At 35.8% G+C, this 26,372-nt stretch overlaps 1 protein-coding gene across 1 annotated transcript in view; it reads left to right on the top strand.

Moving 5' to 3' along the window:
* The window catches only part of AUH (AU RNA binding methylglutaconyl-CoA hydratase), a 112,749-nt gene extending 91,009 nt beyond the window's left edge, over window positions 1–21,740 (top strand). Inside the window, exons 7-10 of the mRNA XM_033008913.2 lie at window positions 15,722–15,909; window positions 17,578–17,628; window positions 19,358–19,405; window positions 20,240–21,740. Of these exons, the coding sequence (XP_032864804.2) occupies window positions 15,722–15,909; window positions 17,578–17,628; window positions 19,358–19,405; window positions 20,240–20,317 (365 nt within the window). The 3' untranslated portion in view covers window positions 20,318–21,740. The remainder of the gene's footprint in view (window positions 1–15,721; window positions 15,910–17,577; window positions 17,629–19,357; window positions 19,406–20,239) is intronic.
* The last annotated feature ends 4,632 nt before the right edge of the window (window positions 21,741–26,372 follow it).

Here is a 26,372-nt window from a genome sequence, read left to right as displayed (position 1 = left end):
AGAACTTGTTTAGTAGGAAACTGGACTTCAGAAGGAGGCATAACCAGAGAATAAATGGGAACCTGGGGGGAGTTGCGTCAGTTTTTTAGGTGGAAAATATTAGTAGGTGATCATGGTACTGAAAGGACAAGGTGTTATGGAACCAGCAGCTAAGGAGGAGGTGAGAAAAGCCTGCTGAAGAGCCATAATGCTGGGGAGGTGACTGGGGCTTACCAGTGGACAAGTAAATGGGAAAAAGGGCAGGGCAGAGTTTGAGTGTCCAAATGGACAGATGGAACATAAAAAAATGATGTTTGAGTGGGGACATATCAGAAATGACTGTGCCTGCTAAAACACAGTCCCTTACAGACTTGGAAATGGAGCCAGTGTTCTTTAAAGGCTTATCTATGGTGGAAGAGGGCGTAATTTTAAAATGTATTTGTTTAAAGTATTATTTAAACTGTATTAATTCCTATGTGCGCACAGATAGTTCTAAGTTAAAATGGACTTAACTTGATTTATTTTAATTAATTTTGAAATTTAACTTTCTTTAATATAAGTCAGTCTGATATTTCAGAATGCTCCTGTACAGGCATCCTGCAAGTTGCATTACTCTTCTGTTGACAGAAGTCCCAACTGCAGCATGCGCTGTGTTCTACATGGTATTTGATGCTACTGTAGGAAAATTGTATTGTTATCTTTTAGCAGCAGGGAGATCCAGTATCTTGCAGCTGAAGTTAATATACCTTATATGGTTCCTCAAAAAGTATACCTTATATGGATCCTCAAAAAAAAAGAAACAGGGACAAGACCTAGGACATACAGACATATGTCAAATGTGTTTTGGAAGAACATGACTGAAAAGCAAAGCACTCAAATATTAGCTACTCTTACATGCAATCTTGCCCAAAACTGCACAGTATAGCTTGCAAAGTTCTAAGCCAGCTCTTTATGTATTATTATGTATATTCTTTCATTTCATGGGCATGTATACTGGTGCTGTTTATAATGAGATTTTTTTTGAAGACTGAAGCTTGTCCAAATATGTTGTGTGGATTGCAGATGACATGTTCTGTAGACATTGCTACCATTGTCAAGCCAAATTTAACTTTGTTCCAAAGCAGAGATATTAGAGAGGCTCAAAATAAGGTCTTTTTTTTTTTTTTTCTCCAATATGAGCAGAACACATTTTTCCACAAGTTTCATTCTTAGGTACAGCTGAAGTGTTTTGGCTGAATTAAAAAAACACCACGTGAACAGCCTAGCAATATGAACTGCTTGCTGGTTAATACTTAAAAAGAGAAGAGCAATTAAAAAACTTGAGCGAGTATACCCAATTAAAACTAACACTTTATATTGGGAAATTTTGTGTGATATTAATAAAAGTTTTACTACCAGCACTGGTTGTAAATAAAAAAATATATATGCATCATATTGCTAAGACTCTTTAAGGATTAATTTTTAGGTGTATTTTAACTTTTTTAGCATTTTATTTAAGAAAAAGTAGGCCTGTAATAATCTGCTTACCCAACTGTAAATTAATATGGGTGTGAAATGAAAATTGATTACTCAGTAGTGTAAAGTACACGATTGTTAGATGATGCAGTAGTAAATGAAAAATATAATACCATAATTCAGAGAATTCACAAAATTCCGTATTTGTTTTTGAATCCCTAATTTACATTTAAAAGATTACTTTGTACTTTAAGGAGCTAAATGAGGTGAACAGTCCATTTTATCTTCTTGACCAGAGGAGTGTGAGTGTCAGGATAACCTGATATGGATGTGAGGAAGCGTGAAACCAAGGAAGACTACTAAGTAGTCTTTCAATAATAATAGTAGGTACTATGGTAATGTGAACAAGATACTATAATTTCCTGAAATTAAAGAGATAGGTGAAATACAGTCAGAAGTCCCTTTGGTATTCTCTTCACACAGAAGCTTAGAAATATTTTATTAAATATTAATAACAACATAAAAGACCTTTGGTCTTATTTTCATTCTAATTAGGCAGGATATATATGCCATTCACTTTGAAGCCAAATGCTAGTCCTTTGTATTAACCTGCAGGGGGTACTAGAAAATTGAACCAAGTAGCATTTAGCTATTTCTCCTCCTGCCATGAGATAATTAACATCCACTCTTTTGCAGACTCTCTTAGTGTTACCTGATCCCCATACACAGTTTTTATATTGACTGCTAGAGTTTGAGTAGTATGGTGTGAAATGCTGCCTGAGTCCATTTCTTATAAATCGCTAGAACTCAGGAAAGTTATTAACGTTCAACTTTTAACTGCTGAACCTACAAGGGAAGCTTAATCTCATCATGAGATCAGATTGGAGAGACAAAATGGACAAGAATTTCAGGAGGCAAACAAAGCCATATAATATACTGAACCAGTTTTCTTTTGTGGCAAATGATAAAGGCAGCTGAAAAACCAGATAATTTAGTGGTAGCTGGTATGGCTAAAAAGAATAGGAAGTTTTTTGACATATAAAGCTGAGGCAGTAATGAGTAAGAAGCAAATGAAGGAAAATTAAATCAATTGTATGAAGTCTGTGGGTTTCCAGACTCGTGGCCAGCTATTTACCCAACCTGCCTACATCATACATAGGTTTCCCACTTCACATCTAAAGCCTAATAATCATCTTACGTGAGGCCTTGGAGCTTCTGATCTAGCAGCCAGGGATTGTGAGGCCTCTGTTGGGAGAACCTTGAAGAGCTAACAGGCTTATTGGCTAGCTTTTCCCTCTGGCTTAGGGCCTTGGGCATCCACTTTGTCCAGAGCTTGGTATACTTTAGCCAGCTGGTCAGGTAGCCCAGTGCTTCTTAAGTTTTAGACCTAACGTATTTTACTTGGTCAGTCTACCACAGAGCTATAAACGCGCCAATCCTGCAGTCTATGGGACTGGACACTCCTCATGGCTAAGCTTCCTCAGACAGAAGAACCTAGTGGACTTAAATGAGTTATGCATGTTAGCCAACAGGAAACAAAGCTGCTTTAAGAGGAAACCCACCTGTGTTCCACTCAATGAAAACAAGTGTGTTTATACGGAATGCTTCACTTACTGATGAATTCACATTTTCCAGTTATCAGAAAAACTGTAACAAATTTGACTGTCACTGTAATGCCCTATAACTAAAATTGTATTTTCTGTGCATATGCATTATGAAACATGATAAATTGCATCATCACACTTTTTCATGGATACCCTCCTGCATAGAATAGATGATCTTTAATTAGCTAGTACTCAACGTTTTGTATATTTTGTTTCCCCGTTGTGTAACATGAACATCATTCCCTATTTCATGTACATTTTTCAGCCTTGTTCTGTGGACATGATTATTCATTCTTCCATATAGAAGTACATGAAGGTGATAATCTTACAGGAGTGTTACGGAAATAAATTTCAGTAGTATCTATGAGACACCCATGCTGTGGTGATGTTAATAAGTTTGGTTTTTTCCAAAAATCATGTGAAGTGATTGAGTAGAAATAGCTTTGTTTTATCACCAAGGTAGAAACCCAGCAAACAACGGCTTCCTCCATCTCATGATTGTCCATTTTTAGAGAAAATGTTAAGTGGTTAACAAAAATATTAATATCTACCCTTCCCTTTTTTCCTTTTCTAAATAAAATCACAATCTGGTCGTGATACACTGAGCAGTTTTTCCTGTGTAGTTTGTAAATTGTAACAGGTGTAATCAGGCTTGTAAACAGAAATTTCCACATCTGCCATAATGCATCATCTTGGGTTCCACCCCTCTGCTACTAGAAAAGCCAATTTAGCCTGTTACACAGTGGTTACCAGACTTGGACTAGTAGTGCCTACAGAAGTTGCAAAACAGTTTCCGATGTATCTTACTTCCCTCGTTCTCAGATATGAATGTAATATGTTAGAACTAACTGAAAATACTAAAATACTATAAAAAAATATTTTGTACTGCTGGAGCAGTTGGTTTGAATTTGAAAATGCTCATGTTTGATCAGAAGGAATCTTTGTCTTTGCATATGAGAAGCTGTAAGAGTATTACCTGTTACTGAGGGGGAAGAAACAGGTAGAAGGAATGCTTTTGTTAGTGGATGCAAGTTTTTGCCTTTTTCGTGTCAATAAATAAACTGAACTAGCAACACCACACCCTACCTCCACCCCAAAATACTAAGTTATGAATATTACAAGTGGACACTTTCTGTGTTTAAGAAGTATTATTGCTTAAGACTTTTGAAGCATAGAAGATCAAAAATATTAGACTTAGCTTTTGTTTCTACTACAAGATTAAATTTAATTACTCAAGGATTTTGAGGCACAGAAGATCAAAAATATTAGTCTTGTTTCTACTAAAAAGAATAAGCAAACCCAATTGATTATGACAGAAAGATAATCAAACTTATTTATTCCACGGATTCAGTAATTGCATTTAGGATACTCATGTAAAATACAGCCATGGGTCACTTATACTGTATTATATAAAAGACAATCTTTGAGTTGTATTTTATGGTTGCCATCATGGCAGTATAGAACACCAGTGGGTTTCTTGGAAAACACAACTAATGCAACTCCCGAACTCTCAATAAGGATAGCGTAAAGGATGCATGAAACATCAAACACTTGTCTGAAATTGAAGCACAGATTTCTAATTTACTGTGGCTTCATTTTCAGCTGCCACAGGATTGAAGACCTTGAAGTAAGTAGGATTTGTGTATCAGGCCAAGGTATACAAAAAACTAAATCCATTCTACCGATGGTCAACATCAGATTTGAAGCAAATGAAAAATATATCCTTCATATGGGTATGAATAGTGTAACTCAGTTTTTAATTGAATAGTTTACCTATTTTGAGACCCATCATTACTGAATAATAGTGCAGAGTCTAATTATTTCCATTTCATATTCATTGATGCCTGTATTATGTAAGAAAGAAAAATAGCTTCCAAACTCTTAATGAATTCTCTGTATGTCTTGTATTTTTCTTCAATTTCCAGAAAATTCAACAAATGAAATGGCAATTGTGTTGTCTACCTTAAAAGAACAGCTGCACAAGTTAGTTCACCACAAAACAAATTGGACAAAATGATTTATGAAGTACTGTTTCCTTAATTATTTCACAGTACCTCTCTGGCTCTGGAGACTTATTTGAGCCAACTATTACAAATATCTGAATTTCAGAAATAGTAGATTCCTGTCCTTCCATCTTTACCTTCATTTTTCATCATGTATTTTCAATTTATGACCAAGGACCTTTTTTCCCCTGATTCTTGGACACAACTGAAAACAAGCTTATAGGAAAAATTTCCCTGAAAGCTATTAATCTTTCATAGCTTTATACTAACAACTCAATGATCTTTTTATTTGAATATGAATTTGAGATCTGAGAAACCGGTGTTAATCAGATAACTAAATTAATCTGAGTTTCGTCTTGACAGTTAATTCTTACTGTAGAAGTTTTGAGAGAAGCTGTAAAGAAAACAGTAACACAGGGTGCAATGTACTTGACACAGACATGAGTGTTTTAAGCAAAAAAATACAGAACTCAGTCTCTCTGAGGCCTACCCTGGTGCATTTTTAACATTATTTTGCATCTGGGCATCAATAAACATGGATGACTATGCTGAAATTTAAATTACCCAAACTGAAAGAGGATGAAGGAATTTAGTTTTTGACCTTTTAGCTCAATATGCCAATATCATTAATACCTTCCAGAAGGAATGGCTGTTTGTTAGTTCATTACAAATCAAACGAAAGTCTCCTTTTAGTGTGGGACTATGAAGTCCTCTTAATAAGCTTCTTGGCTTTCTTGATTATGGAGAAGGATAAAACATATTTATTGGCCTGACAGAATTTGGATGGTCCCAAGATTTTTCCTAGGTGTTTCCAGAAAATAAAAAAGCTAAAGGAAGCCTTCATTTACCCCATTTCTAGGAAATACTGTCATGATCTTGCCACAAAAAGAAGAAATTCAGGAACTTTACACAGGGTCACTGGAAATTCTGCTTCCAATTACAGTCATCTGTTCCATCTCCCTGCAACTGCAGGCTTACTCCCTACACTGAATTTCTCAGTGTTCTTTCCTTAAAAGAGTTCTTTCTCCCTACACCCTGTCTTCTTTTATATGTGCCTTGAACATCAGCTAGATGTAGTTCATACTTGCAGAGAATGTTTCTTTATTCTTTTGCGAGGGGAGTAGTTGTCTCTTTCCCATCCAGTATGTTTGTATGAAATTTCATATTTAGGGAGCTAAAACGATCTAACAGAAGATTGCAGGGAATCATGACTGTGTTTAGTGTAATAGGTGTGTGTGTGGGGGGGGGTTGTCAGTGAGATTTGAACCTGCCAGCTTGAACACAGAGGTGTGCAACCAGACCTCTGTCCCATTATGAACCAGTAAGGAGAGGATGTACATATTGCTGGGGCTGGGAGATGATCAGTGCAAAACATTTAACATTGCTGCCGCTCTAGGGTACTCCACATGTACAGTGCGAGTAGCATGTAAGATCACCATCACATTAATGGTCTAATTTTTATTGATTGTATTTTATTTTTATCAGTTCAACCAACCGGGGGTTCCTTTGCCACAAATTCTCACTGGTATGAAGTAGTGCATGGTTTGAGTACAAGCAGCAGACTGGAGAAGAAGGATAAATTGTCTTCTTTAATAAGACATTTTTAGGTGTAGGTGGGACTATAAAAAAAAATGGAATGTTCAGTTTAGTGGCTGAACTAAATTACCAAGCAAATCAAGTGGCAAAACCAAAATGTTTTGTTTTGGGTTAAATAGAATATTTTGTTTCACCAGAAACTATGTTTTAGGCTCTTAAAAGACCCCAAGGAAATAGAGATGCACGAATGAGCAACCAAATGAGAGTGACTGAGACAGTAATGTAGACTGTCTCAAGTAATATTTAGGTTTTACAATACAAAAAGCATAAGGGCCATGCTGATACATTGCAAGCTTATCCTGGTTTTGGTATTTCATTAGATATCTCCACAGAATACCTACAGCTTGCTGTGTGGTCTTAAATTATACATGCATGGTAGGATACAACCCTGTTTGGTTAGGGTTAGCAACAGAGGTGTGTGATAAAGGCTTTCAATTTCTGAGCTGTTTCTGTGGTCCACTTGCAAGAAGAATAAATGTTACAACCGAGGCTGGGCGGGGAAGAGGGCTGCCAGTTGTTAGGGTGAAACGCATTTCAGCTTAAAATGAAAGAGAGATGGAGATTCTCTTTAAAAATACCATTTTTTCTGAGAAAGAAAGAAAAGAGGCTGAGGCCAAGAAGGTGATGTGGGTTTATGCTTGCTCATCAAATTCCTAGCCTTGCAGGCAAATGGAGTCTACAAGAGATTTCCTTCAACATGTCTACTCCTTTTCTAAAGATTCCATGATTCTCTTCAGATTTAAAGGGTAAAGTGTCCTTTATTAAAGAATTTTTTTTTTTTTTAGTTTCTTCCCATACACCATGTATTCTGTGAAGGACTTATGCAGAAAGAGAGCGTATGAAGTCTCCAGGCTCTGATAAAATGTTCCTGAAATGCTGTGGATTTGGGAGAGCTCTAGCAATTACTCTTTAATCAAGCAGGTGGATTGCTCCCAGAGAAGGCTCAAAGGATCTACATGTAGGAGTGCCTTGAGAGATCAGAATGAGGAGCAGCAACCAGGCAGTGGCTGCACCTAGAAGCACAAAGGGTTGAGCAGCTAGGTCTGCTCATATCAGAATGGTCCTGCTTGAAGAGCGGGAAGAGGCTAGCTAGTGAGAAGTGAGTGGATCACACTGTCTTGTTGATCCTTAGTATTTGTTATAAACTGTTCTTAATGACTTATGTTAATTAAAAGATACTTTTTTTTTTTTTTTTTTTTAGTAACTGCAGTGTTTCCGTCAACTATCCTAGCTCTTGCTGCTGATATAGATACATTTCTTCACTACCTCCTGCATATATAGCCTCAAAAGTGTTTCTTCCTGGAATTTGGGTGTAGGATGTAAGGAAAATAAAATTATTATCTAATTTCTTTGATCCTTAAATCTGTATAGTTCGATGAAAGACAACTCATCTGTGCATGATTAGATGACAGAAGAATCTAATTAGCAGTAGCTTCTCCATCTATAAGGACAGACTTGCCATTTAATACAGCTGTTGTGCATTGCATGCTATAAACAATGACTTTTGTATTGTTATGTCACAGCAACAGGTGTGAGGAATATAAAAGGTATTTTCTTATATGTGATTCCTTTCCTTGGTGTTGTAACAGTCTGACAGCTACACCCTGAGAATAATCACTTATTTAATCTCTTTCTTTGTTTATTTCCTGTTAGTTATTGGCTTTGGGATTTTTCTGAGGAATTACAAATTGACTAGCAGGTGAAGCTATACTTTTCTGTTAAGGAAAAACATCTGAGTAATCCCAAACAATAAAGTGTTAAAATGCTGGTTTGCATCTATTGGGGTAGGTCCACTGTTACACAGCAACTGCCCTAATAGAAGATCTATCCCATCTGCATTTAAAGTTGTTATATATTTTTACACAAAGTTATATGCATATTAAAGTCAGAATTTTTCATTAATTTGGACTGTAGTGTTTTTAAAAACTCTGATTTTCAGAATGTTAACAGTATGAATTAAACTACATAGTATTTATCAGCAAGGGAAGAAATTTTAAATGTACCATCTGTTGTCTGGACTTTTAATAGTAGTGTAACTCAAAACAATATGCTACTTCTACCTACCCTCTCTCAGTTGATTCTGAACAGTAGTGTGTGGAACCAAGGGTCAGTTGAAGGTAGTAGAGAGGTGTGATAAGGACATGAACAAATAAGCAATTTGAATCTTCTTCCAACTGCTTTTGTTTGTGTTGAATTTGTAAACTTTCAGTCTTTGAATACTTAGTCCTTTGTATAGTTGGGAGGGTACCTGCAGCTCTCAATATAGCTGAGTAGTGATTGAATCATATTTGTATAGTGAATAAAGAAATTTTCTGTAGAGTCTGTAAGGGATGATCCTGGCTTTGTAAAAGTAGCTTCTCTCTCAGTCCATGTCATAGGCTTCTAACCTGGGCAATTTCTCAGGTGTCAGTTCCCTGATTTTAGAGTTTTGAAAGCCGGTCTGGAGGTATTGAGCATGAAAACCACACACTGGAGTTACTAAAGCTGCTTGTGTCTCTGAAAAAAAATGAGTCATTGTTTCAGGCTAGGCATTCATATATCCAAGTGATCAAAGTTAGCACATGGAGAATATCTTATAACATAGACTGAATGCATGTTTATATTTACACTTGTGATGAATTTATTTTAATTATTAATTTCTAATATAGGTTTTAATTATTCTTGCAGATGGGTAATACACTTACAAGGAATAGCAAATAATGTAACATTCAGAATACAAATTAATATGCACAAATAAAAACATTTCAATTATTCATGTGACTTACAGAATTCTTAATAACAGCAGTGATTATTTCTTCACATATCAGCTACTACTGTAATATAACAAATAGAAGGATCAGTCGGGGAAGTAAAAAGAATAGAATGCCATTCTGATGCTCCTAGATACCACTACAGAACCTAACAGATCAAGCTGAAAAAGTTCGTATTATTTCTGAATATCAGACTTGATGTCTCAAAAAGAAGTTCTGATTTACTGAAGAGTTTGATTTTTGCATAACAGATTGTTAGATTAGTGCATGCCAACTTAGAACGATTTGGGCAGTTTTTTCGTAGAGTCTGTGTTTTGAAAGCACTGTAAAATGTTGCTGACATTATGTTATAGGCTAGGTACTAGGCCAGGTGCAGTGTCGCTGTAGTCTATGGCTGTCTCATCTGGGAGGACATTGTACTTCAGATGAAAAATATGCTTCATATGTGCGAGTTCATTTTACATATACTTATCAGTAGAGAGTGTGCTCTGCCTTCTTGGGATTTGACAGCCGAACCAGGTGGGGTTGTGTCTTCCTACAGTCTCACTGGCTTTACTGTTTCCCTTGCGTTCCCATTCTGTTAGCCACTGATTCTCCTTTCCTTAGTGCTGTTCAAGTCAGATAATTTCAGGGATGAATAATTCTTAAAAATCTTTAAAATTACTGGGAGTTTAGCAGAGTGATAGATTTCTGTGCTGTGTGGAAGAATGAAATGTTAGATTTCTGTAAGGAGAGCACTGCAATGAGGAAAACATTCAAGTCACTTGCTCATAAGCAGTGAAGACTTCAGATTTAATAGTATGATTTTTGCTTTGCTCGTTGTTTCTTTATTTCAATTCTATCCATTAAAAACTAAAGTAATTGTCCCAGTTTGGGACGGTGAACTCATTAAAAATGTAAATAAAAATAGGATACTACTGTGGTAATTAATTTTTCTGTATTTCACTTGATCTAAGTAATGATGATAGTTTTTATCTCATCTGGGGTTTTTTTCTCCTGATTTTCACATGAATAAAATTTTAGCTGTCATAGTCAATCCAAAACTGTAAGAACATGGACTATAAAATTATTTACTTAAAATACAAGTTAAATAAAAGTTTTTACCTAATATTACTCATAAAGCCCACATGATTTGTAAAGTATGATCATGCAGAGCAGCAGTGTTCTAAACCTCCTACCTGTTGTTACAGCTGAGTAATGACTTCATAAATGTGTGGGTGTAATTTTGAAACTGGAAAGTGCCTTCTCTTGGGCCATTAATTTCCATCTGCAGCAAGATGAGTTATGTTTTAATGTGTATGTACTTTTGAATTTTGTTTAAGTTCACTTTCCGTCATTGCATTCCCAAACGACAATAAGACCAAGTTCCTATCTGGAGTAATAGGAAGGCACGTGGCCTTACTGAATGTCTGTGTGTGCTCATGCTTGTTGCATTCATTTTCATTTAAGGAAGAGTTAACAAGTAGATTAATGGCCTTAGGTGTTTCTCTTTTCTTCCTCAAATAATTTCAGGGTTTTTTTTTTTAAAAAAGGTAGATTTTCAGAGTGTGCATTGCTAATACAGTGAGTCCTGGGAGTCCACGGGTAAAGCAGATCTGTGCTTGTCAAGCAGTGGTGTTTAGTCTAACTGTGGTGTCTGTGCAGTTGGTTATACTGTGCTTTTGAGGGAAACGTAGAGTAAGCTCCTTACACCAGATGCAGAGTCCCTTTTGAAGTGGAGTCCATTTTATAAAGATCAGGTTCCAGATGCATTTTTTGGTTCGATTCATTTGATGTATGCAGTCGTCTGCTGGGAAACCATCTTCTGTCTTTCTCAATCTACAAGATGATTACTTATTTTGAAAATAAATCAGTTTTTCTAAATTACCCAACAATTTAATCTTTCTGTACAAAAGCTGTGATTATTTAACTGCTAGTGAATTCTGAAAGTGTATTTACACTTTCTCTCATGCATCGTAAGTGTTCGTACATCTTCAAGCCAAATACTACATTCTTCTAATTCAAGCTGCCACCTTCAAGCCACCCACGCATGATGGTTTGGTATATTCTAGGCATTTCTCAGATAGGTTTTTTAAATAAACCAATCCACAGACGCAGATGAATAAAACAGATTGTGAAAATTAAAGACTGATTTGCAAATTAAGTTGGCAGTTTTGAAGCTGGGGTTTGCCACTGCCAGGCTGACAGGTCATCCTACCTCTTCAACCTCAGGTAAGGTTGTGTCTGACGTTCCTGCAGGGCTTTCTTCATCTTGACTGACAAGCCAGACTTCCACGAGCCCTTCTGGCAACCTGCTATGAAATATCACTCAGACAACTCCTCTTCTAAGTCATCACAGACCCTGGGGCAACCTCTGAGTCAGCCTCAGGCCCCAGCCTCATGAAACTTGGTGTTAAATATTGTGTTTATAGACTGTTTAGGCTTTTTGGATGTTTAATATTTTGAAAATTACTTAGCTTAGCAATGGATGGCAGGTACTTTAAAAGTGGAGAATATATTTGTTACACAGACTTTCAAAATACGACTTACATGACTGAAAACCATTGCATTAGAATAATAATTTTATCCATGTTAGTTTATTTATGGGCTCATATTGTTAAGGATTTGGTGTTATGAACAGCAGGTTTCTGCTTTCCATATCTCCATAAGTTTCAGTGGAAAGGAGAAAAATATGCTCCTTACAGCTTTCTGCAAAGGAATCACGATATGTTTGAGCCATTTCTTGACTGACTTGGATAATTAGAAAGTTTGTGGCCAACTTTGTTTTCACCATTTATTATTAGTAAAACATTAGAAATGCACAGTAGTCTTTAAAAAAAGAAATCTAGAAACCTGTCAGTTAATATCACATGAATCAAACAAGCTCATGATAGAAAGGCTAGGATAGAAAGACTTATTTTTACTTGGCTTAATAAACAGGATTATTACTGAATTAAGGTTTGGATTTTTTGTCAGAACAGGATTTTTTCCAATATGTTTTGACAGAGCCTTCAGCTGTGAGAAACTACTGACTGTAGATATTCTCTGCCAGAATGATGAATCTATTTCCAGTAAGCTAGTTGCTTCATCTTGTTGGATATACTCTTGGGAATTTATCACGTAATTCCCTTAATCCAAACCAGTTGTGTACATATTTTGTAATTGATGAATTACTGACAGTAAATAAATATTCATACAGAATCAACTATTTGTTAAAGAAAAAACCCACAGTTTTAACAATTTTTGTACCAGAACTTAGCAGTCTTGTATTTAGTGTGTCTTTTCACATGAACTAGAGTGTCATCTAAAGCTGCTGTTTACAATTATTACATCATTGAATATATACCATCTTGGATAAGGAGGCATTTACATTGCAACTGCATGTCAAATACTTTTATCAACACAGTGAGTAATACCAGATCACTAGTCCTTGAAATAACATGTCATTAAATTTGTGAAGATGAAACAACTATTCTTCCATCAAATTCTGCTCTACATTTAGATGAAATGCCTTGGTTAAGTAATGTCTTTGAAGACTGGGTGTTACTTCCTTTAGCTCTGATTGTAGTTGGCAGGCATTATATGTTCTTTGTGTATTACCAAAACAGAACATCTATCTGCAGCGTACGCTCTGTCTTTTCTTCATAAATGGATGTAACTTTGGTGTGTTAGACATATTTTGGTGCGTTGTGTGCATTTGATTAATTGGGTCTTACTGCTTTTGTGTGTGCATATATCTTATTCCTACTACTGAATATATGTGATTGATGTACTGAACTGTTGGCTTCTGTTCTGTGAATATTAATCAAAGAATATGCTCCTCTGCTTAATGGCTTTGCAGTGCAGGAGGCAGCCAAACAACATAGACTATAGTCTGCTTTTTTTTGCTCTTTAATCCTTATTGTGTAAGACTCTGGCAAGAACACTTTTTTTCATCTATAAACACTATTTCATGCTTAAACATATCCATTGTTTGGTCAAAGTTATGAAATATTGTTGCTCAATTAAATTTTGTTTTCAACATTTCCTGGTAAAAGCAGTAATAGAAGACATAAAACAGTAAAAGAAGGGGAGATAATTAAGTAGAAAAAATACTAGGCATAGCAAGCAAGAAAGAAGCAGAAGATGTGGAGTCAGGAGATCAGCCTCATATGGTTTCAGGTCTAATGATTTGGACAAGTAGTTTTCTTTAATCAGAAGCCAAACCTGATGCTTTTCTAGATTCCAGTACTATGGTGAAAGCGGTAATTTATGACTAAATTATTCTTAAAGAGAATCAGAGTAGACATTTGCTGTGTTCTGATGTACACTTGAATTGTGTATAAGGATAGATGTTGATTAGGGTGAGATAGCTTCTTTGGGTAAGAAATTAAAAGACATGTTCAATATTTAAAACAAAAAAGCCAGTAAATGTATGTGGCGATGGTGGTACAGCTCAGTATCAGAAGCAGCAAGTTTCTTGAAAACACAGCTCACATTTTTATGGCATGTAGTTCTGATATAAAAGTTGACAGCTACAGTTTTAGTCATTCTCTGTGAATCTCACCAGTGAGACAGCCAAGGCTAATAGGAAGGCTTAGGCTTCAGGGTTTGTAATATTTTACAAAGGGTTTTGGTTTAGTTTCCCCCACACACCCATCCCTTTCATAAAAATGCTCTAAAGTAGTGGCTTTCTTTGAATTATGCTGTTAGCAAAATTTTCCCCCTACCACTATCACTGGCTTAGCTGTAAAACGAGCAGAATTAGAATTTATTGAACAGAAGTTCCTCATGCTGTTGCCTGTTACCTTGACCATTAGGACTGTCTTGCTAAAATCCTCTCAGAGTGCTAAAACCACAGAGAATATCACATTATTTGTGTTTACTATTGTTGTTCTACAAATTTTATTTAGCTGTTACGAGTGCAAGTGTTTTTTTAGTTCTTCCGTTTCAGCCCAGAAGGTATATCGCAGTTTTTGCTATACATCATGATTTTGTAATATTCTAGAATGGCGTAAGGTAGAAATCCCCCACACCTTCTGCATTTTTGTATGATGCAGTGTGTTCAAAGGCAGGTCTGTTTTTATGGAAGGAAATACAGTAGTACTGAAGCTTGTGATTCATAAAAAGCAGTAGTTGAAAATGGAATCATTGAATCACAAAAACTTTTTATTTGTTTCCAGTCAATTTGTCTCAGAGATGTATTTAAAGTATTTTCAGGAAACATAACTGAATGGCTTCAATAAAATAGTGGCTTAGTCCACCACTATCTAGTAGAAATTAATATATTTTATATTAGTTGAACAGACATTTATCCAGTGTTGTACCACCTCCCTTTGGACACCTCCTATTAATATTCCTCTTGTACCTATATTTTAATGTATTAGCTATTTGGAAAGAAATTTTTACTTACAGACTGTCTATATAAATCGAGTATTTGTTTCAGATCCATGTCAAAGTGGTAGACCTTGTATATTTTCAAAATCCTTTCTCCTGGATAAAGGCCATTTCCACCATTTTAATTCAAACAAACATCCACTTCTGTGATTTGAGTCTACTACTTCAGTTTTGATAATGATTACTCTCATATTCTTGTTATTTGCCAGTTCTGGAAAGTTAATTGTTAGTCCAACTAAGCAATCTTCACATTTCTGTTTAAAGTAATTACTGCTTACTGACCTTCTGAAAATGCTGATTTGCCAACGAAGCTTTTAACAGTAAGAAAAGCTAACTAAAATTAGGTGCCTTTCTCTGCTGATCCATACCTGCTATTGTAATTCCCTAATTTTTGTAATCAAGCTTTAAGATTTCAGCATTAATATGGAACTAAGAAGACATAAAACCATGGCTTTTTAAAGACCTTGTCTAGATGTTTTAGTTTAGTTTAGATATAAATACTGTCCCTAACATATACAAGTTTTAGCATGGACTACAGTCTTGTTAGATTATGTATTCTTTTTGAGTATAGTTCTTCAATAGTGTTCATATTGTGGTGATTAATATCATAAAAATATACAGATTGTTAAAAAGAAGCTGTGTTTTTGGATATGGTAATTACCGGCAAGCAGTTTTCCTTCAGCTTTTGGCTGATAAGAATAAGGTAACTTGTCTGTAATTGAGTAGAATCCCTATTAATATTAGCCTCTTTTCAATTATTTACATGTCTTTCTAAGAAACAGGACAATTAATTTCATTTTAGATGTAGTTTCAAAACAGAAGAAGGCATTTAAGAATGCCTTTGTATGATAGTTTATTTTTTGTATGTGTGTCATATAATTGTATATGGAATTAAAAATGAACTGAACAAGACATCTACATTTGTGGTATAAATGCATGGGAAACTAACACTGGCTTTTTCTCTTTTTCCAAATTTTAGGGGGGACACAGAGGTTACCTCGCACAATTGGAGTGTCTTTGGCAAAAGAACTAATATTCTCTGCACGTATTGTAGATGGTGAGGAAGCAAAATCAATAGGGTTGATTAGCCATGTGGTAGAACAGAATGAAGCAGGGGATGCTGCATACAGAAGAGCATTAGCTCTGGCAAGAGAATTTTTACCTCAGGTGAGGCAAATTATTTTGATTTTAATTTTTACCAAACATTAAAACTAAAGAAGAACTAGCTGTATTAAGAAAAAATGTCATGAAGTTATGTATTAAAAAGCTATTCTGGTTATGTAGAGAGCAATCAGAAGTTTTCTCTCTCGTGTATTGAGTGGTGGTATTTGGTAATTATTTTATAATGAAGCAAAAAACCCTCTGTCAGTCCTTATATCATCACGAAATGTTCTGTGTATCACATATTTTGGCTTTCAAGTTTTAAACAAAAAAGTAGGGTATGGGGGATTTTTAGTAACACAGTTAATAGGTTATTCTTTTGCTGTTGAACACTTCAGGAAAGAGTTGAAAAATTCCATATGAAGTGGACATATCTCAGTGTAACTCCTGTTTTGAAAACATAAAGCTGAATGTAATTTCAGTATTAAAGCAAAACCCATTTACTAGTGGAAAGTTTACTTTCTGTCCTTTGTGTATCAGCTTGGTGAAGGAATCATGCTCTTATTATCATTCATTCTTAAGTGATGTTCTATCTCTGTCTTTCACAAAAGACTTGAAATGAGATTTGCTGAATTCCTGTGCTTTAGAACTTGAAAATTTTAGTAAGAAGTTTAAGTATGATCCTTACAGGAGGCTTTGTGTTAACTGATTGCTACCTGTTCCTGTTGTCGTAGACTGCAAGCTGCTTGTTCAGAGTAGGAATGTGAGTTTGGAGATTTTGATAAACCTGCTTTTCAAGTGAAGGGTCCCTAGTAGCAAATTCATAGGAGGCAGAAGAAGAAAATACTAATCCACTTTATTGGATCACAAGTGTAACAGCTAATATTTTTCATTGAAAGTGGAAAATGTTACAGATTAGATATATTGTTTAGCATTGGTTATTTGTGTCTTGAACACCCTCACAGAAAGACATGAAAAATACAGCAAAAAATTTAATGTACAGTGATTCTGGGAGGTTGATTTATAGTTAAAACTTTGCATTGGAACCAGCTCAGAAACATTTGGCTTTTCTCAAAGCAGCAGGCCACTTTTCTGAAGCAATGTCTGAACATTCAGAAGCCAATGTTGATGGATAGGCACAGAACTGAGACAATTCCCAAAGATGTCTAGCTGCTTTGTCACACATTGCTGGAGGAGGGTGGACCTCACTGGGGACCTCAGTTGCTCACAAAAGAGTGTTGTCACTTGACCAGTGCAGGCTTTGCAGTAGTGTATTTTAGGTTTGAAGCTGCATCAATTAATTTTATTTCATTATCCCATCTTTCATGTGTCTCCATTGTGTGATAATAGGAACATAAGTCTGACCTTGGGAAAGGCCTGTAATGACTTCTTTTAAGGTAGCCATTCTGAGCCTTCTTTTGAAGGGAATTGAGCAAGCTTGACAAAAGTGGACATGTTCAGCACCTTTGAAACATAAACCAAACACATTGTTTTAATTAGGTTCTTTTGAAAACAATATACTTTAACTTTTTCTCAATATCGAATCTATCTGTTTGGAAGCAAATGTCTACTACTATAGTGATGTAATTTAGGGTGTTTAACCTGTTTACTACAAATTTAATAAAAGTCACAGGTCTAGAATGTCCCAATGTAAGAACATCAATGTGCAGGCTCTTCACGGCACAACCTTGTTGATTTTGATGATGTGTAAACAAGTTTTTTCTTTCATTTTAGGGACCAGTAGCAATGAGAGTTGCAAAACTGGCCATCAATCAGGGAATGGAGGTATGGATCTGTACTTTCCATAAGAGTAAGCAGAAGTCAGGCTGGCAACAGGTCTAACATGGTGATTTTTGTTCTAGAACTGTTTCTAGTTTCTCGGTGTATAGGCTTTCAAAATCTATTTGGTCAAAACTTTTTAAAAGATTAAATACAATTTTCTTTATGTCTTATACTCTTGAAACTAGAGTTGATGCTGATTCTGTAATGAGGCTTAGTAACTTCATGTCTGTCTAGGAGTAATGTACTCTGCTAATTATTAATTTCAAATGCTGATTGGAAAAAAGCTCTCAAAGTCTTATTCCATCAAGTCTGTCAATGCTCTCAGTGTTCAGCAACTAATAACATTAAAGGCGGAAAGGCGTGTTATTTATTTTTATTAGTTTAATAGAGGTTAGTGTTAAAATTATATCTGGAGTCTGATTCCATATTTGATTCTGATTGCCACTCCTTGAACACTATTGACCTAGCTCTTAAAGCTCATTAAAATCCAGCCCTGAACACATCTGGACATGTGTTTTACTTTAGGCTTGTGAATCATCTTGCTGAGCTCAGCAGGACTATTCATGTTTAAAGTTAAGTACATGCATAAGCCCTGCACCAGGACACCTTATAGCTCAACCTGGGAGAAGAGAAGGGGCATCACACTGCATGCAGCATCTGAATGCAAGAAGACAAATTTAAGAATGGTCCTTTTTTCCTTGAAGTCTCAAAAGAAACCAGTAATATGATTAAGTTCAGCAAAGGGTCCTGCCAGTAAGTTTTGACCCGAGAACCAAACTCAGATGCTGTTGTGTTGTTGTGCAAAGAGATACGTTTCCACAGCAAGTAATGATGGAATTCAAGATTTATTTCAGTGGTACCCAAGGTTCAAAATGCTACAAGCGAAATTACCTGGCTACCAGGTATAGTGGACTGAAAGGTCAAAATCATTATATTTATAGAATTAGGGACAATAAAGTTAGAAGGATTCTGAATGATCATCTAGTTCAGTCTTGAGGCCCCAAGACAAGACCTACTCTGTCAAAACCAATCAAGCCAAATGTTTATTCAAGCTGTTACAAACCTTCCATAATAGAGATTTCATGGCTTCCTTTGGTAATCTATCCTATAGCTTATATCCCCTTGGCAAATTGCTTGTGCTGCATAGCCCCGGTGCTTTCAGTGGCCATGTGGAGAGCTGGTAAGTTCTGCAGCAGCTGATGCTTAAGACAGGCAGAGAAGCAGTAAGGAGAAAATTTAGCCTTTTCAGCTGCTCAGACCAGCTCACAAAGAAAAGGATGTTATTAAAACTAGGTGATGATGCAGGATTGCCATTGGCCTCTTTTTAATTTTAAATCCCTTTAAGCTTGAACTTACGTTTATTTTGTGGCATCATGTTCTTATATAACATTTTGAAGATAACTTGTTTCAGAACAATTTTTAAATAATCATGCAGTACATTAAATCTTTTCCCCTTGTAGTAAATGAAATTATTACAAATGTGCAAGTAGCTAATGGTTTTTAGTCCAGATGATTTGTAGTGAAGAACTTACATTGTTTTGACAGCTGATTATATAGCTAAAACGACACGGCAGTGTAGCATTTCTGTGTTAAAGTAGTGTAGAAGAACTTTGCCAAAGTGTTTCAGTATGTGGCACGCAGAAACACAGTATTTAAGTTAGCTGTCAGGAAGTAATATATAATGAATATATAAAAGTATGCTTTTAAAAAGCCATTGTATTCTTTTCCTCAGGTCGACTTAGTAACAGGTTTAGCAATTGAAGAAGCTTGTTACGCTCAGGTATGTAACTACAATTACATGAAAAAACACAGAAAACGGTCTTTGTCAGTGCCTGTTATGAAACATGCAGAAATTCAAGTAGAAATTGCTCTGTAATTTCTTCTACAAATATTTTGGCATTGTATTTGGACCTTCCTTCTACTTACTCTATTTTTGTAAGGACTTTAAGGAATGAGGTGTAGTTTAGGACAAAAGCATCTCCCTGCCAAGACAGTTAGGGTAAAGGTAGTGAAGCGCAACCAGCTGTATACCTAGCTGGTCATACACTGCCATGCATCTAGTGCCTTGGTTTTGCTTTGTTTTGTTTTAACATGAAACAACACAAAGGGCACTTCAGTAATGTGTACCACTAATGGCATATATGCTAACCAACAGAAAATCGAGACAAACATCTTTGGCATCAAAACACAGAAATGATGTATTTGAGTTTATGTGTTCTTGGACTTTGAGACAGGTTTTTGATCATGGAAATCGAAGGATCAGCATTAGACACTTAGCTAAAACATATGGTGGTCTGATTAATACCTACCCCCTCCCTCCAAAAAAACAACCTGAAACAAAACCACCAAAACCACAAAAACAAATCCTGAAGAGCTTCCCACAGTCATCTGTTTGGAGAAAAGATCTTCTTCTCCAAAATTGTTTATCAGCCCTATATCATGTCTTTGAAATGTCTGGTACTTTCCTGTATCTGCCTGGACATTTTAGTTTTTATTTTTCTGTTGTATTATAAGTTGCATGTTGGATGAATTGAAGAACTAGGATTTGTATGACAATATTTTTCTTGGTATTGTTTTTGGTGTAAATAATCAGTTGTTACTCTGCTCATTGCAGACTATTCCAACAAAGGATAGAATTGAAGGTCTTCTTGCATTTAAGGAGAAGAGACCTCCTCGCTACAAGGGAGAATGAAAGAAGCTGATGCCTTTAAAATACAGTGGGATAAAAGTACTGCTATGAGGACCATTAAGGTGCACTTTGCATCCGCACCAGGAATATCACAACCACCAAAGTAAAAGCAAATCATACTGATGTTACAACATTTTGAATGTGTCCCTACTTGTACTGGGCCCAGATAGAAATGTGTTTCAGCTCATGCTCATTACAGTTTCTGAAGGCTGATCTGTGTATTGGCAAGGTCACAGGTTCATGCAGCATTTTTAAAATTTCATATGTATGAAACATACCATTCCACAACTGAAGAAGCTCTGTAAATTCTTTATATAGACAAAACCTATATGTAATGTTAAGTATAAATCTGCTGTATCATTTTATCAAAACAAAAGCAACTACTGAACACCAAAAATAAGAAATTGTACCAAATATGCATTGAAATGATTCTGTATCCCAGTAAAAATTATATTTGCGTATTCTACCTGAATATGTGCATTATTAATAAAGCTAAGGGAAATAAAAAGGATTATTGTTTGGAAAATGTTAAAGTTTATTTATCTGACACTATTCTGAGTGAAATGAAATTAACTTTAGCACATAATGGCGTCCTTTTGATGAAATCTTTGCCATTATATTCATTTAAATGTATTAAATGAAGACATTTTTGAGGCCAGTCTATAATTATGCATTTTTGTATGTTAAACCTGGCTTTGTCTTGCATTATTCTAACATGTCATATGATCAGCATTGTCTGCTGTGAAGGAACTTTATTTCACATGCCCCAGTTATTTTAAATTTTTGCTGATTGTATTAAAGATTGTTGCGCAGCAATGTGACTAATGTGCTGTTAAAGAAATTAGAATTCTCTTAATCTCCAGAATAGTCCTTTTGCAGGTCCTAATAATGTATATTTATATACAACAGAGGTGATACTGAAATGTTCTTTATTCTGTGGCAGCCTCAGGGTTCTTTTCGTACATTGAAGGAAAAATCCAGTAGGTTACAAGGTGAGAGAACTGTTGTGATTCATACTGCATAGTTGCTGTGGACATGACATATACAGCAAATGCCTGGAAGTAGCCTCTTAGAAAGTAATTTTGTTAACCTGACTGGAAAATAAACATGGCTTAGCAGTCAAAGGCTGTCTTTTTATATGAAAACAAATTTCTTCACGTTTGGTTACCACTGGCTCACGAAACTTGTGCATGCTCTGCTGTTTCTGCAACATTAACTATGGTCACTATCCATATCTGTGATGATGAAGCAGCTGATCAACATGAAATGACAAGAACTCATTTAAATTCATATTTAGACATATCATTACATGTAAATTGATTATAACTGGTAGAACACACACTTTGTTGACTGGTAAACTTGCTGAGTCGATCATTTCATGCATGATAATTTGCAAATAAAGTACCGGTGCTTGTTTTGATAGTCATATAAAGCCTAGAGGGTCATTTTCTCAAGTTTTTGAAATGCTAACATGTGATTTTTATTTTTACTGAGTAGGAAATAATTATGTTAATAGGAGAAAAAAATATTAGTCTATGCTGATGGGTTTCTGTTTCATAACTTTGATATACAGTCTGGTTATTGAGCTGCCTCTGTTTTTCTAACAAGCACTGATTAAGTAGCTTCTGTGAATGTCTATTTAAAAAAATCTAATGACTTTAAATACCGTGGCATAAGACTGTGTAGATTCGTGCCTTTAACTAGTAGTTTTGATCTCAGAACATAATTTTGCTGTCACAGTGGTCTCTCCATTCCTTTCCTCAGGAGAAGATATTGTCATATCGTAGCAATTTGAGTCCCTTCTTTGAAGTCAACAGTTTGAATATTATTACAAAGTGAGTACCAGTAGGACATTTTTAAAGATACTTTTACATTTTAAAGATACTGATGTTGAAATAGTTCTAAAGGAACGATATTTTAGCAAAAGATGTGTTAATCACTTACTGTCTCTGTTATTAAGTGACATGTTGTAACGGCTGCAGTGCTTGTTATTAATAGAAATATTAGAGTTCTGCTTCCACAAGAGGGTGATTTGTAACAGAAATGCTTTGACAAAGGCTGAGTTTTCCTTACAAAAGTTATGGTCTGGCAAATCCTCCTTCACGTGCTTAGGCTCAGTTATTTCAGTTCCTGGTAAAGCCATGCTTTTTCCACAGTATCTCATGGATGAGTGAGCCCTGGTCCCCGCAGGTTTCCTGAAAGGGTATCTCCATGGTCCCTAGGCATAAGCAGCTTTTTCTTCTGCTCTTGCTGAGCTGAAGTGAATAGTGAGTTCTTGTACACTTCTCCACTGGGTTGGATATTGAGAGGTTATAATACAGGTAGGTCTCTTGCCTTCAGCTGAGTACCTCTCAATAGTGTAAGTGTAAGTTCAACTTACTAAATTGCCTAGAAATTCTCAGTTTCCTGCTCTGAATTAATGTGTGACCTTATATAACACATATCAGTTTAGCCTTTAATCTGTGAAAACATTTGTGTTTTCAATATTACTGAAGTAAATCACATTTTTACTGGTTTTACTACATTTCTGGATAACATTTTCAGAATTGTCTGAATGGCTTAAGTCAGCTCAGTGCTTTTGAGTATCTCACCTGCTATGAAGAAATACGGTGTTTTATTTAGTCTAAGGTTGTGTAATGATACAGTTAAGAGCACTTGGAGGATGTTGTTCTGTGGAGTATTTCTATGAGATTTGCAGAGCCATTTCTGCCAAATTGTTGTTGAAATTCTATCAGTCTACGTGCAATTACTCATAGTCCTACACTGAGGTTCATATTAATGCTTTTCTAGAACTGCTTTTAACTAGCTGCATTCAGAACAGTAAACATCAGGATGTGTCATTTGCAGCTGTTTCGTGTTTTTCTCAGTTATTGCCTTTTGAGGCATTTAACCATAATCAGATTTGTGGAACAGAACAAAAAATAACAGGTTTCTCCAACACAGGAGAGGACAGAATATCATGCTACTTGGAATCTGCTGCTTGGAAACTGGAGGCTTAGCAAGTAGAGTAAGGCGTTTGGTACTAGTGTCACTTCACATACCAAAACCAACTCATAGATGCAAAGTGAAAACAGTAATTGAAACATCTTAATTGATCACCACCTTAGTTTTTCTTTCATTGCTTTTCCATGCAAGGAAGTCCCTGGAAAGGTGTCTAATGCGATTAGAGAGAGGATTTATTTACAATTTTAAAAAATTGTAATTGGAAAACATTGGTATTTTGTGTGGTGTGCATTGAACAAGATGTGCTTTCCTGTCTCATTTGTGGAATTTTTGCCTTGTTCTTCCACCTAATGACACTGCTGAATAGCCATAGGGCTTCATTGTCTAATGAGGCTGATACAGTCAAGTTGTGAGAATGGTCATGATGATGTGGTTATTTTAAGATGTTCTTTTTCTGCACACTTTTAGAAAGACAACTATCTCCAAAAGTGAGAAAAAGGAGAATAATTGCAAACAGATAAACCAAAAGGAGAGATGTGTTCAGCCAAAGGTAATGAAATTTCTCTTGTGTATTTTGAGGGATTACGAAGACTAGTTTTTCTGTTTGTGCCTTTTTTTTTCTTCTGGCTTTTGTTTTCTCTGAGTCTGGAGCTCAGACACCAGCATTCAGGCAACACTTTTAAGAATTTGTATGGATTGTTTTCACTTTAAGAACATTGGTATTTTATAAGCAAAGTCAGGAAAGTTTTTAAAATTTTCCTAAAAGTTTTTTGAAAGATATAATCAGAAATGAGCATGTTATTACCAAAGATTTGGTAACATACCTTTTTTATTATAGATTTAAATCATGTTCAGTTTAAACCTTGGAACAGAGTTGAATAGAAGTTTCCTTAGTTATGGGAATGTACTGGTTTTATGCAATGTATTCATTATGCGTTATATATGTGTGTATAGTGACATGTCATATGCATGCATATGTATGTGTATGTGCATATGCATATGTGTACATATAAACAAAATTCTTCTGACTGTCAGACAAGACCAAACCCCCTCGGGATGTGATAGTACTGTTCTACTCCAGAAAGTTTGGAATTTGTTTGTACAAGAGCACTACCTTGACCCCCACATAGCATGCACCATGACTGCTACAAGTGGCCATACCTACAGTGTGGAGGTTCTGTAGCACAGAAATTCTGTCACAGAAACAGCAGACGGGTAGCGAGGGGACACACATATGTTACTGTACAATTCAATTTTGCACATCTAGTAGTTCGAGGCTAGAATAAACGTAGCAGAAGTCGGAGTGAGTTCTAAGTTTCAAGAAAGGTGTGGCATCCAGATAACACATTCCTCCCAGTCCTATAGTATTGTTTGTTTCTGCAGTTTGGACAGGCCTACAGCAATCATGAGCAGCTCATTAATCAACAACTGTTGCAGATTATAAGATCAGTCTCCACCCCCCTTAAATAAGTCTAGACTTAGATTTCATCTTTAAATTTTATCTAGTAGATAATTCTTTCAAGGACACTCATTCACATGGGAAGAAATATGAAGTATGTTAGAAGAATTTATTACAGAAGGTGTGAACATTCTGTGTCAAAGCTAAGTCCTACTGCAATACTTGAATTCAAAATAGTACATTAACCCTCTAAGGCACAGTCTGTACACGTATGTTTATGAACTCTTCAAAGTTCTGGCTAGTGACTACTACTCTTTGATTATAATTTCTGAAGCATATGCTAATAAAGCTTTTGTAACATTAAAGAGATGAGAGTATGTTTCAGTTTTCTTGTTGCATAATATAACCACTTTCAGATGAACATGAAAAGTTTGTTATTTTTTTTAAGCAACTTCTACATCAAATTGTTGCTTCTTTATTCTAGCAACTGCTAATTGATTTAACATTTTCCCTTAAGCATAAGGGACTTTGTGATATCATCTTTGGCTCAATTCTTTCTAGCATGTTAAAAAATCTGATGCCAGTTGTACAAACTCTTAAAAATGTCTCTCTCTTGCAGCTCAGAAAGACAAAGTTTAAAATTTTAATCGTGAGGATAGAGTTGTGAAGGTTGTGTTTTCATTACATATAAATGTTAATAATACGTCTGTATGCTTTTGTGGAAAGAGTTTGTCTGCATCTTTTGTGTAATAAGGCTGTACTGCTGGGCTGTTGCTTTCAAAGCTTGTCTGTAGCTGAACTATTTTTGTAAATATATGTAAGTGTCCCGAACTAGTGACCACTCAGGATTCAATCTGTGATTCATGTTGTCCTGTAGTTGTCATCTTTTGGCCAGCCTCCTCTTCCAAGTGGTAGTGAAAGGAGGAGGAAGCCAGGGAGCACACTTCTAAGAAGCAGTGGGTCTAGGAAGGGTGGATAGGAGGGATGGTTTGTAGGGTGTGTTCAGGCTGCATGTTTAAGTCGCAGTCCACTTCAGCACAGTCATTTCTAGTACCTTTATGAGCAGCTCCACAAAGTGGATTTTTCTGTGTTTGTTGGTTACAGCACCTGAGTTCTATACCCTAATAACTAGTAGACATCATAACATCCAAACATGATTCCTAGACTATCTAACATATGAAAGGAGATAGGAGCCACAAAAATGGCATAATGAGAAGGGTTCTGCCTAAGTTACCAGTTCGTAAATGAAGACATGGTCATGTTTTTTTTCCACTTTGTGTGGAACAAAATTCCTTTCTTCATTTTGGATTCTTACCCTTTATTCCAAATCTTAGCTGAAATCAGTCCTTTTCTGAAAAAGTGAAGAGGATATGCTGCAGTCCCTTGATCTGTCTAATTCCTCAGTAGCTGAAGGACTCGTGAAACACCAGAGCAACTGAGTTTCTGCTCTCTCCTTTCACTTAATTGACCTGAACTGAACCCTCCTGCAGGAGTGACATGGTCACTGGATACTCTCAGTCACTCCTGATGAAACTTTTCTACTTTAATTACTTATTCTACAAGTTGATTTATTGAGATGTAGAGATAATGACCATTCACCTGTTAGTTTAGAGAGGGAAGGTCTGTCTTGCAGTCTCTCATGGACCAAGTATCACACTGTTTTTTTAATAGGTGCTGTAACAAGAATGAGAGTCCTGCTCACTTTCCCCAGCATTG

This window comes from Tyto alba, unplaced genomic scaffold, assembly GCF_018691265.1.
Source record: "Tyto alba isolate M040663 unplaced genomic scaffold, T.alba_DEE_v4.0 Super-Scaffold_13, whole genome shotgun sequence".
In the NCBI taxonomy this organism is placed as follows: domain Eukaryota; kingdom Metazoa; phylum Chordata; class Aves; order Strigiformes; family Tytonidae; genus Tyto; species Tyto alba.
This window is presented reverse-complemented; position numbering and strand designations above follow the sequence as displayed.